The 13,179-nt window shown below is 38.8% G+C and overlaps 1 protein-coding gene across 3 annotated transcripts; it reads right to left on the reverse strand.

The window, feature by feature from the left end:
- Positions 1–1,379: 1,379 nt before the first annotated feature.
- Positions 1,380–12,682, reverse strand: impdh2 (IMP (inosine 5'-monophosphate) dehydrogenase 2). Of its 3 annotated transcripts, XM_047799876.1 has the most exons (15): positions 12,324–12,679; positions 10,657–10,705; positions 10,199–10,300; positions 9,958–10,032; positions 9,048–9,254; positions 8,868–8,955; positions 7,908–8,107; positions 7,740–7,830; positions 6,959–7,054; positions 5,782–5,853; positions 3,790–3,933; positions 3,433–3,577; positions 2,969–3,112; positions 2,732–2,815; positions 1,380–1,713 (listed from the first exon to the last, which is right to left on the reverse strand). In XM_047799876.1, the coding sequence occupies exons 1-15, from the start codon at positions 12,419–12,421 to the stop codon at positions 1,692–1,694; spliced, it is 1,617 nt and encodes a 538-aa protein (XP_047655832.1). In that variant the 5' UTR covers positions 12,422–12,679; the 3' UTR covers positions 1,380–1,691. The 3 variants fall into 3 exon arrangements, with proteins under 3 accessions (XP_047655832.1, XP_047655833.1, XP_026989831.1); XM_047799877.1 differs by lacking the exon at positions 2,969–3,112 and having other exon boundaries at positions 12,324–12,682; XM_027134030.2 differs by lacking the exon at positions 5,782–5,853 and having other exon boundaries at positions 12,324–12,676.
- Between the last annotated feature and the right edge of the window lie 497 nt (positions 12,683–13,179).

Below are 13,179 nucleotides of genomic sequence, written 5' to 3' on the forward strand. Positions count from 1 at the left end.
ACTTTCCCAGGCTTCTGTCTTAGCTACGATATAAACGATTATATATTATATACGATTATATAGGATCCAAACAGAAGAAAAACAAAACATTAGCCATCTTAGTTGTTCCAACTGCATTCGATCATTCGGTGCAAGGGGAATATTGTGTGTGAATGCGCTGTAAATCCGTGCTGAAACCACAGACTCCTTATTCTTATGAAATAAACAACTCCATATAGAAAACCTATTAGACTATATCAAGTAAAACATAGTTAAACAAGAATCCATATTCATTACCAGGCTTAGATTTTATAGATCCACTAAAAGAAGTCAGTGTGTACGAGATGTTACTATGGAAACGATCAGGTATTAGAACCGATCACATTGATGTAAACCTATGATTTAAATTACAGTCTGGACTATTGATAAAGCTGCTGTTCTAGAAAGTCCATTAACACCTTGTGACCAAAGAGTGGTGATGGAAGTAAGGAATAAAACACCATTGACACCATGATCAATGTCCACACACCATGAAATGCTTTAATCATATAGTACTACAGTGATTTGCTAATGATTGCAGTTTTTTTTAATGATTTGAAATCAAAGATTTATCCTGTTCAAGTATTAATATGTTTATAGTTCCATTTCTTCTTATCATGGTACCCAGGACTGAAAAAATTCCACGATTCATCAATTATCTGTCTAAACGAAGGTGGGGTGGGTGGGGATTGATGGTGGTGGAGGTGTTGGGTGATCGTGATGTGAACAGACTTCACAATTATATATTTGTATATATATATATAAAAATCAGTTAAATATTAGGTTTCTTTCAATGAGACACCTGGTGTCTTGAACCGAACCTGTCCAGGTGTGTGTACCCATGTCTCTGCCCTCCTCCGGGTGTGTATGTACAAAAGGCCATGTCTGGAAAGTCCGGTGGTTTTGGAGGTGCAGTTCCCCAGAGGACCCGCAGGCTAAATGAGGAAGAGCGTCCTGCTGTGGAAATCTGACACTCTTTATACATATTAAATGTTCACCATCTAAATATGCACGACCTACTCTATATTTCTCATACACTAGTGTTAATACTAGCGTATTTATCTTTTCCACTTATGAACGGATTCTGCAACTTTTCCGCTATTAATAAATAAATAACTAAATAAAATAAACGCTTGTTTGAAATGTCTGGAAGTCAGTCGAGTTCCGTCTCAACATTTACTGCAGTGCAAAAAAAAAAAAAAAAAAAAAAAGGCAACCACTGCATTACTTCCTCTTTTGTGAACACTGACTGCAAAAATCTTCTCAGACGAAGAGTTTCACATGTGTGCTGTTTGTGTGTGTTTGGAAGAGGTGGAATTCAGAACGGCAAAAAAAAAAAAAGAAAAAAGAAACGAGACAAATTATTTTACTGGAAAAATGTATTTGCAATTAATGAATGCCTCTGAACATAACAGCGAAATTCTAATTCTTTTGTTTCAAAAACAGAAAAGTATGTGCGTAAATTTGAACACATTGACACACTCCGTTGGTTTGCTCAACAAAGATCTGGAAGGGAAAAAAAAAAAAAGGAAGTGTAGGATGTGACATTGGATACATCAATGTAAGGTGGCCATCTGTGCACTCATCAGATTTAGTAGTTACACAACAGAACGATGGAGTACGACTGTGTGGTAATGTATTGTGTTGTATGTTCTTGATGTTCGGCGTCTTCGTTAAAACAGCCGTTTCTCGTAGCTGAAAGACAGAAAAATACAATGTGTATAATACAAACAAGAACATCTGTAATAGCAAAGATAGCAACATAAGAAAAGTAATAGCACAGTTCAATATTTCAGGTTATTTAGAATAGTTTACATTTATTCATCTTCCTGTATTAAACCCGGATCGCGTCTCGTTCAGAATTTAAGGTACAACGCCGCTATAAATCACACTTTTTTGGCATTATTCTTAGTACTCATTTAAAATTTTCCTCTTCTTAGTCCTTGCTTGTAATAAAATGTCAGCAACAAACAATGGTTCCTGCACCTGAATTTGATCATCTTGACATTATTCACACTGCCATGAGATCAGTCACATTTACTCCTATTCAATTAACAAATGAATGAATTTGGGGCACAGAAGCCTTTATTATTGCCACATAAACATTACAGCACAGTGCAATTCTTTTCTTTGCAAATCCCAACTGAGGAGGTTGGGGTCGGAGAGCAGGGGCAGCTATGATACAATGCCCCTGGAGCAAGCAAAGTCAGTCAACAACCCAGAGCCTTAACGACTTGAGCCACCAGTGCTATTATACATCATATACACCAGAACTGCCAAACATTACACATTTTCTATAACTATTACTAGTAGTAACTTATAAACCAATGAAAAGTGCAGTCTTAATCCTTGGGATAACAGCAGGTTGCAGGTATTTTGAACTTTCTAATATTGACCGACATCTGGAAGCCCCGCCCCATATTTAAATCTTACATGCTCTCAGCTTGTGGTTTTTCCTCGCTGGTAAAATGTTGGACAATCAGCAAATACATTAAATTGAAAAATGTTCTTTTTTCTGTTTTACTGCACATCACTGCAGAATCACCTGAAAATCCACCATACAGCTCAGTTTTCCAGCAAGCAGTTCCTGACTGTACACTTTATATTATTACGCACACGAACCTATAGTTCAGATTGACATTTCAGTGCATTATACACGACGATCCTTTCAGAATGCGTGGCGGTTCAGATTCATGTATGTATGTGTGTATACCTGTGCAGCCCATGCACTCCTCCCTCCACTTGAGCAGATACGGTTCTTTTCTCAAATTTCAGATCGCCAGAATACATCATCGCTCTGAAACACAAAACACAGACAAAGAGAAACAGTAAACACACAATGCCCAGGCTGGTAGACCTGCATATACACACACTTCATGTGAGTCTCTGCTTGTGTATGTTTGTGCAACACTGTTTTATATTTCAACTTGGGGTCGGCTGTCATGTGTACCTAAGTTGTGTAAGACTCTTAGCTCCTATGTCCTGGCAGGAGTGCTGGATTCCAGCATGGAGGTAGGGGACAAACTTATGGACGGAGCCTTTGTCCTGTACGGCGCCTGACACACCCTGAGCTACTTTAATCTTATCGCACTCGCTGAAAGACAGACAGACACACAGTGAGGATGAGCATCGATAACACATTTATACACAGGAGTTAGAGTTGGGTCACGTACTAAAGGACGTCACTGGGAGAGAAAGGGGAGGAGCTAATGTATAAATCAAATCAGCTGGTCACATGATCATGTGACATCACTAGACATTTGGCTTGTTTAACATTTAAGATACTAGAAGTTAGTTTGATGTTAGATTGCACAAGGCTACAAGGGCCTGAGAAGCAAAGTGAGTAAAATCATGCTTAAATTAGAGTGTGTATGCAACATAGAGAGATTTTTCATGCAAATGTGGGGGAATTACCTGAAGTATCTGGTCTGGGAGCCCAGGTTCTTGTCCATGGCATCAAGTGAGCCCATTCCTCTGTACTTCTTCAGTCTGATGCCATCAGAGAAGAAATACTCACCTGGAGCTTCGCTGGTGGCTGCCAGCAATGAGCCCATCATCACTAAGAGAGAGACAAAAATAAATAAATAAATAAAACCAATAGTAATGAAACACAAAGCAGTAAACAAATTCATCAGCTTTACTGTTGATGTTATAAGGTTCAACTGCAAAACCAAAGCTGATCACATCACTAATTAATCAGATTTCAGTGTTACGACACCATTCCTACTTCAACAGTGCACCATATAGCTGACAATAAATAAAGGACCTCACCTGTGGATGCTCCTAAAGCCAGGGCCTTGGCGACATGGCCCACGTTCTGAATGCCACCGTCGGCAATGACTGGCACGCCGAAGCGCCTCGCGTACTCCGACACCTTATACACGGCTGTAGCCTGCGGCCTGCCACACGCCAGCACTGACAGAGAAAAATCTAGTATTTAGTACCTTCACTCCCATAAACTCTCAACACCACAATGTCAGACCTACATGCTCAGAGGAAAACATATCTTGTTGACCTCTTTCACAGCCTGCACTGTCTTTAGTTCTGATAAATTAATCATTCAGTAATGATTAATTCCATATGTGAAGACTGATTTGGGTGAAGGGTGTGGGTTATATGAGGTTATAAAAGCCAGAACTTGGGGTGTGAAGTGTGGTGTGAAGTGTGCATAGACAGAAGGGAATTGAGGATGAATTGGTACTTTAGCAGTCTCATGGCCAGTATTTCTAAAAAAATTAAAAAAAAATAAAATAAAAAAAATAGAAAGAAAGAAAGTGGACTCGGAGGGGAAAAAGCATTGTCTGGAAAAGGTCGTGAGTAGACATCTTAAAGAATTTGACAGAGTGTGCGCTTGTATATAAACTACAGGGTGTCTGAAAAGTCTAGAAACAACCAGAACATGATACTGATACTGAGCAGAACAGAAAAGGTGTAGTGTGTAAGTGTGAACGTGTGCTGTAATATTAAATACAAAACAAAGTACATTTAGTTTTACTCTCACTGGTTCCTGACTTTTCAGACACACATATAATGCAGCTACATACTGTAATGACAATGTACAATCATTTCTTTTCTGATGGTTATCTAATCAATAGGGAGTAAATGACTGAAAGACTCTTGTACTGAAGAAGTTCACAGCTTCAGTCATTTGGAGACGGATTGGATTATATTGTCCACTTGTTTATAAACAAACCAACAAAAACTTAAACAAAAAGTTTAGGGTAAAAACTAAACCAGGCTATGTATGTACTCATGTATAGAAATTGATGAAGATTGTTCAACACGTGCATGCTGCTTTATGTTGCTGTTCGCACAGTAGTTAACATGCCTTTGAAAACAAGTTTTGGATGATCAACTACACTGTGCGCCCTCTTGTGGACAAAAGGAGAATGCCGAATGAGCGGTGTTCACTGGACTAGTGTTGCCTGCTTATTTTGTTTCTAATATGGAAAAAGTTCACTTCAAATATGTTGAATTTGTTTATAAAAATGAAAGAAAAACAAATTTAACCTAGCTGAAATTATACTGAATCATGCTGTATCTCGTACTGCTCAAATTTCACCAGATTTTATCGTACTGAATTTACGTGCTTTTCAGATTTAAAAGCACAGATGCACAGCATGCAGTAAAAGTCTCTGTGCAACGTCTACTCAAAAAAATTCAATAAATAAATAAAAAATTAGAGCGGGCTGTTTAAACCAGCCTGGATTTTAAAGGAAAAACATACACTCATAAGGGATAGTGAAGTGAAAAATTATACAATGAGTTATAATGTGAAACAGCCCTGTTAGATCAGTGTTAGATATGCTTGTAAGGCTCTGATCTCTGCAAACTGCATTCTTTATTACTTTATATATTTTTTTTCCTGAATTGAAGTCTTTGTTCATTTGGTGGAGTCAGAGAGTTTGCCAAAGCCTGTGACTGACAGGTTAGTCAGATTACAGCAGGGGTTTCACATTCCAGTCCTTTAGAACCACCGCACACACCCGATTCAATTAACCGACTATTTACTGAAACCTCCATGCGTCGAATCAGATGGGATATTATATATATCCTCTGTAGGAATATCAACGGGACTGGAGCCTGACACACCTGCAGTAGTACAAGCATCCAAAACCCCAAAACACCCAAACACAGCAACAACTACTACTACTACCGATGCAGAGCCGTTAGCCAATCAGTGCAGCGGGCTGTGAAAGGTAGGCGGGTGAAGAAGGGGAGCACTGAGCCAATAGGAGCCCTGTGTCAGGGGGACGGACTTACTGCAGTATCCCGTTACAGTGGCTGGGGCTTTGGGGCTGTGGAGCTTTATATCAGGAGGAATAGTAAGAGGAGCTAAAGAGAGATTAAACACAGAGAGCGGGGTTGAAATCAAGAAAGAAGAACTGAGGAACATAGAGTTAAAAAAAACAAACAAAAAAAAAAAAAACGGAAAAGACGGACAAAGGACAGATGGATGATTGGTGGAGGGAGAGAAGTGCAATTATAGGATAAGGGGGAAAAAAGCTTAGGGTGATACAAGGAAAGAAAACTGGGGGGGAAAAAAGGAAGATACAAAAACAGGAACAAATAAAGGTGCCCTAGAAAGTGAAGACCTGCCTACATGTTCCAATTCTTCTCAACAAAGCACTGTTGCCTCTGCTAGCAGTAGTGCAGGGGAATTTTTTTCTAGCAGAGAGAGAGAAGCATCACTTCTGCTTTGTGAGGTTTTGTGCCAGGCTACACATTTTATTCACAGTAGCTGGATTCAAACTACTTATTAACTTTTATAATAGAAAGTTTTTCATTTGGTATGTAGGCTTTTGTTCAGGTTAAATGTACGTCACTGTTGGGACACACCTTGATGCTGTAACAGTTTCTGTTCCTGAGGTAGGCAGCAGTGATGGGCCACATAATGTGCTACATGAGCTCACTACACATGATTATACTGGGCAACCAAAACAAGGGACTATGCTAAATACATCAGCCTTTACTTAGTAACTAATGGAGTTGTGTTTTGCCTACCTTTTCTCTACTTTATAATCTTACTTGGGCATTGTCCTTCTGATACAGTCCTTCAAAAAGTAAAAACAAAATCTACATGCAACACAGAAGACTGTCACACCTATGAGTAAATACATGATAACTGCATTAAATTTGACATTTTTATGCCGTCAAGACCATGCTTTGTCAGTGTAACAGACTCAAAGAGCAGCATAATTTCGCCCCAGAGCGACTTTGGATAGAGCGCCCGATCACGTGCTGCTCAGTCTGAAGCCCTGAATGCAGCCACTTGTTTACCCATTCTAAACTATTTCACTTTTAGATTACTAGTTTAAAATAACTGAGCTACAGACAGACAGACTTTGGGTTTGAGATGGTTAATCAGATGAGGATGGAAGATTCAAGGTTTGGGAAAAGCTGAAAAGAAATGAACAATGTGTATAATTGCTGGATTCACCTTCCTGTGTGATGCAGATGGAGCCACTGCCCATGCCCACTCTCAGAGCGTCCAGGCCAGCATCGATTAGATTCTTCGCCTGAGCTGCTGTTACCACTGAGAGAGAGAGAGAGAGAAGAAAATTCCATCTTTTGTTTAGCAATATACTGATTTATTAAGACCCTTAATTTGAACCTATTATACAGGAGATTGACGTTTGTGACCTCTAGTGGTCATCCTGTGCTAATGCAATGTATGACCTTGCTTTTGGATAGAAGCACAGGTCTGTAATTCAGGGTCTGAGTTGTTTGCACTTTTCTCATGCACCCCTTGTCGTCACAAAACACAGTTTTTAAATACAATTAAACAATTGTATTTATTTACTGCTGTCCTGAGCAGTCTCTTGTTAAGCATTGTATTATTTAAAAACTAAAACAAAAAAAAAACTTTATTATAACATTGTGACTGCAATAACTTAATAGTACCTGATTGAGATTACTGTAAATAAGTTTTTAAAAAAAAATCTAATACTATGAATACTTCTACTACTACTACTACTAAGAAGAAGAAGAAAAAGAAGAAGAAATAACAGACCCTAACTTGAGTCATGCGTTTGGATCACCCCACTGTCTCCAAACCTTTTCCAATTTCTGATTGCGTAAGATGGATAAGTAACTCATTAACTGCCCTGTTTTTGTTCTCTTGATTGGAAATTATGGCTTTCTGTGAAGCAGGAACAGTGAATCCCTGACATAGGTCAAATGGTGTGTGTGCAGATGTGTTTGTTTTGGGCGACACCTACCGTTGCCTCCTATAACCTGCAGGTTGGGGTATTTCTCCTTGATGTACTTGATCATGTTAATCTGGAAAATGGAGTTTCCTTGGGAAGAATCCTGTTAGAGACAAAATAAGCATTAGGGCTTAAAAAGAAGAAGAAAAAAAGAAAGTCAAAGTGCACATGGACACTCACCAGTATGACGACGTCCACGCCAGCTTGCACGAGCAGGTCGAGTCTATATTTGTCGTCGTTGTGTGTTCCTATGGCAGCACCACACAGCAGTTGCTTGCGCGAGTCTTTGGAGGCCAGAGGGAAATCTCGGTTCTTCTTCAGGTCTGTGCGAGCGATGATGGCCACCAAACAGCCCTCCTCGTTCACGATGGGCAGTTTACCTGAGGGAACATTAGTGCCAGTGAAGTGTTAAGCAGACGTTTTAGAGAAAAAAAGCCCAATTTAATACGTCAATAAAACCTGCCGTATTTTACTCACTATAAAGGAATGGGCATCACATTGCTGTATTCCTACAGTACATGTGTTTGTACACTACACAAGCTCCTTCAGCAGGTAATAAAGATCATGCAATATTCACTGCAATTCAAGTCTCTATTCTGATTTTTAGACCTTGTGGGTTATTTTTAAAATGCATTCTTACTTTAAGAACTTTATTTTAGAACGGATTTCAATTGTGCATTTTGTGCAGACTCAGACACAGAAAACGCAGGTTATGTATAATATTGGGTGAACTAAAGATATTTTCACATAGGATTTCATTGGTACTAAAATAAAATGCACAAATATAATGTACACCTGATTTTTTTTATTTTATTAATACAAGTTAGATTGATGTTTATTTGGGTCAGTAAAATTTAGTAAAATTAGTAAAGATAAAAGTTATTTATAAGTTACTTTTTTCACAATTTGTTTTCACGTTGAATGTACAGATTTTTTAGGATTTCTTACAAAACGCTGAAAACCTAAAATACACTTTTAAAATGTTGTACATTTGAAGAATGCTGGAGAATCATTGGCAGAATGTTGCACAAAAAAAGGAAATTTTAACATAGGAACATTAATAAGAATGACTAAAATGCACAAAACAGCAATGCATTTAATCATTTTCTTCTCAGAAAAGAAACTTTACACTGATTTTACCTTTTTTACTCCTCTGAAGGATCTCATTAGCTTCCTTCAGCGTCACACCAGCGGGAGCCACAACAAGGTCCTCCAGCTTGGTCATCACCTATATGTGTTTAAAGCGTCAATCCGTGTGAAGCCTCATACGATAAAAACTCAATGTACAGAAGTCTGAACAGAATCTTAAGCTCCACCCACCTCACTGAGTGGAAGATCATGCTCCTCCTCTTTCAGGAAGTCGATGTCTCGAGATGAGATGATGCCTACCAGGCGTCCGCCCATCTGTCCGTTGTCTGTGATGGGAATGCCGCAGAAACCGTGGCGTGCTTTCGCCTGAAAGACGTCTCTAACCAGCTCTTTGGGGCTCATCACCACAGGATCTGTAATGAAACCCTGCTCGTATCTCTGAGAGATGCACAGGGCAGAAGGGGAGAAAGAGGAACAGGGAAGAGTGTGTGTGATGAAGGACAAAAAACAGCAGGAAATGGCTTTACTTTAAATCTGAGATTTAAAACAGTAAATCAAAGAATGAAACAGTTTAAAAATTAGACTCAGAAGAGAGGACTACCAGAGAGGACTGAACTCTCCCCTCTGTTTATAGCATGGTTGTCATGGCAACTGCTTCTCATTGTTCACCCTGGTTTCATATTATTTCCTGCCCAACACTCAACATCAGTGTGCATCATCTTGTGCAGCACTGTCGGGATCACGTCATTCCCAGCAGAGGGCACACAATTTTCAAATGAGACTGACAATTTCATTAGGAGTTGATTTAACTGGCCTGCCAAATAATTTATTGCAAAACTACACCAACCATTAGAGGTGAAATTCTGAGCATTTCTGGTACATAATTGGATGATAACCGTAGATTAAATGTAAATATTTTGGGTAAGAGTGGCCTATTTTAAAAGCGTCTTAAGTTTTCAATCTGTTTCTCTGCAATCGCAAACATCGTCCAAAAGATCAGAAACCACCGCTTGACAGGGATTAGCCTCAGATGCACGTTACATTACATGGTCCTATCACCCATGGCCCCAGAAGACAAAAGTTGCATGAAGCACAAACACACAGCTATGAGTGTGCAGGTGACAGGAGAGGAGAGATTTACCTTGACCTTTCTCACTTCATTGGCCTGGAATTCTGGTGTGCAGTTGTGGTGGATGAAGCCGATCCCACCGGTGAGCTAAAGGTCACAGAACAACAATTCAACTCACTAGATCATCTTAAAAGATATAAAATGCTAAGTGAAGGCAGGAATATCATCGCCTTTTGTCAATTACATCTTAACATACCACAGGTCTTTAAAATAATAATAGAATTGGCGATATAAGCAGGACCATGTCACTTACAGCCATAGCAATGGCCATCCCCGACTCGGTCACCGTGTCCATGGGAGATGACACCAGCGGCGTCTTCAGAGTGATCTGTTTGGTCAGGGCTGATGTCAAGTCCTACAAGATTAAAAACAAAATTTAAAAATACACATGAATAAAATGACTCAGTCAACCTATTTCACTGTATGACACTTTTACCGATATGCATGCGGGTATGATGGTGAATTTGTAACCGCGATATTTGTGAGTGAAATATAGTCGACACAATGGTGAAAGTACAGCTTTGTCCTGTTTATTAAAAAGCGGGACATTTTAAATAACACAAATGAGTATCCTGAACGGATCAGACGTTCAACTGCGACAACAACACGGTCATTAACGCACATCACTGAGGTTTATTTCCCTTGTGTACCATGGATTAACTATAATACCCACTATCCTGCTCCGTAATGTCCGAGTTAGAAGTTACTCACCACTTGGTCAGCTGTGAAGTCAATATAGCCTGGAAGAATCAGGAAGTCACTGAGAAAGAAAAAAAATAATCGTGTGAATCAAGTGAATAAGCAAAATAAATGTCATACGTTCCACACACACAACGAAGGCAGGACTCAAATCTGTAAGCCCAGAGGTGTGAGGCAAATAACCACCAAGCCAACATGCCCCCACCTCTCATTTAAATAACACACATACACTACAACTGCAATACAGCTTCTGTAGTCACTTCTTTATTCATCAAAGTGCACTTGAATGTGTTCATTAATTCATCTTTCATTTTCAATAACAGCAATTCAGACAGTAGTGGCAGATGTAAGGCTTATAAAGCATACAATAATTACTTTTTTGCAACCTTGTCATGGTGGATGCTACACACGATACAACACTAATAATACACAGATTGAAAGAAAGTCACTGAAACGTTGATGTGGTGTAGCTTTCTATACATGGACTTTATTACATTTTATTTAGTGTTGACAAACTGCAGTGATGGCAAAAGGCTCCTGTCAGCCACTACAAGTAGGGACCAAATGATCACTGACTTATTACATTCGTAAGTTTGTTATAATAAATTGATATTCCAACGTGTAGTCGTAATGAGAAAATAAAATGATATGCAAAACTGTTACCTAACTAAACCCTCATTGCTCATTCATTTTAAAGTAAATCAGGAAAAAAAACAGTTCTGGGAGTTAAAAAATAAGCCTGGAGGTTAAAATAGAGGCAATTTTTGGTACTTCATCTTGCTGCCAACCTTTCAGTTTGACGTCAAAGTAAACACAGACCACAGGAATTTTATTTTCACATGTGGGATGAGCAAGTCTGTTTATGCTTCGAAACTTTGCCCATTTGTGTGGTTTCTGGAGCAGTGAGCAAAACTTCATGGCGTAACCACAGGGTGTAGCCATATTTAAGTGTATAAATGGACACTGATTAAAAAAAAAAAAGTTGCTTTCTCTTTTTGACACCACAGTGTGGAGATTTGGGTATGTGGTTTTAAAAAAACTTGGTGTGTCTGGAACACAGTGTCTATGTGTGAGAGGAACAAGGTGTCTCTAAGCCCTGAAGCTCTTTCTGGAATAAACCTGGAATGTGTAACTTAAAACTGCACGGTGTCACTGTAGGGTGGTGTAACTCACTATTCTGACCTGCCTTTACTGCTGTGGGATTTACAGTAGCACAAGTAACCACCTGTATTGGAGATACCACTGGTCCATTACTGGCACATCAGTGGAAAGTGATAAATAGTTTACACCTTAAATAGGTTCAAGTGTTTATAAGCTGTTCTAGGTGTCACAGACGGTGAGTTTTATACGTTTAGAAGTCATTATGAATTTATTTGTGTGAAAAGAAATAAAGAAAAAGGCTTCAGGTGAAACGGATTTACTTTATTTTGTCACCATAGAGACAGAAATACTATCTTGTGTTATCGAGTTACAGATTCGTTGTTTTTTTTTCTTTCCCTGGTAGGTTATTTTAACTAAATAATTCATTTACAAGTGAAACCTCTGGAAGTTATTTTTTTAAGTTTGAAGCTTTTCACGTCACCGGTTTCTGTCTCAGCTCCTAACAGAAGCCAGTTGTCCACAATGTTGATGTATAACAGTGTATATTGTGTAGAATTAGCCGACTGCATGCTACATACTTGTATGTGAGGCCATCACCGCACCCGAACAGCTGCTGTCCGGACAGACCGTCTTCAGGCACGTAGCCGGTCTGTCCACTAATCAGGTAATCCGCCATGGAGCAGGAAATTAGGGTGAAAACTCCGGAACAGAAACGTGTCCCAATGTGAGACAGTCACGTTACAGCTAGCTTGCGCTGGACTCACTGCTACAGATCGCTGGAAATTAACCCCCGATATCAGGTCGTGTTAACTGATGGTTGTTACTCAGAACCGGGCTTCCTTTATTCATCCGTTCACCAGGTTGAGGACCGGCCTCGGCTCCGTGGTGCTAACTACAAGCACGTGTTTGTCTGGAGACCGACCTTGTGGTCAGCGGGTATAAATAAAGTCTGGCTGTCGTCACTTCCTGTTTTAGGCCACGCCCAGATTTCAAACCCGTGGTCCTTTGCAATGTTGCAACAGATTTTAACGCTACATACTAGTTATTATTATATATATATATATATATATATATTTTTAGATCTTTTAATAGTAAAATAAAATAAAAAGCCTAATGACTAATCTAGAAACTTTTTAAGCACATTAATGAATCGACCAATTCCCGATAATTATTGTTTTACTCGGTCCTTTAAAACTCTTGTTATAACAATATATTAAAGTAACAAATATTTTTTTTCTTCATGATTTCTCACCTTTCACTTCTTATTTACTGCTCACTGTTCAATGCATTCTTAATAAGAACTATGTATTTTGTAAACACAGTGCCATGAACAAAGATATTTAGATTTTTTATTCTCTACATTTTCTGTATACTGTGTATATATATAATTAGATAATATAATGTTATAATAATATATTATAATATATTATATAT

The sequence above is a fragment of the Tachysurus fulvidraco genome, chromosome 14 (genome assembly GCF_022655615.1).
Source record: "Tachysurus fulvidraco isolate hzauxx_2018 chromosome 14, HZAU_PFXX_2.0, whole genome shotgun sequence".
Classification (NCBI taxonomy): domain Eukaryota; kingdom Metazoa; phylum Chordata; class Actinopteri; order Siluriformes; family Bagridae; genus Tachysurus; species Tachysurus fulvidraco.

Coding starts and splice junctions, on each gene's coding strand:
- impdh2 (XM_047799876.1), bottom strand. CDS start 12,421: ATGGCGGATTACCTGATTAGTGGACAGACCGGCTACGTGCCTGAAGAC. Junction 10,033..10,198: donor GGATGGCCATTGCTATGGCT/GTAAGTGACATG, acceptor TGTGACCTTTAG/CTCACCGGTGGGATCGGCTT. Junction 8,956..9,047: donor ATGATCTTCCACTCAGTGAG/GTGGGTGGAGCT, acceptor AAACACATATAG/GTGATGACCAAGCTGGAGGA.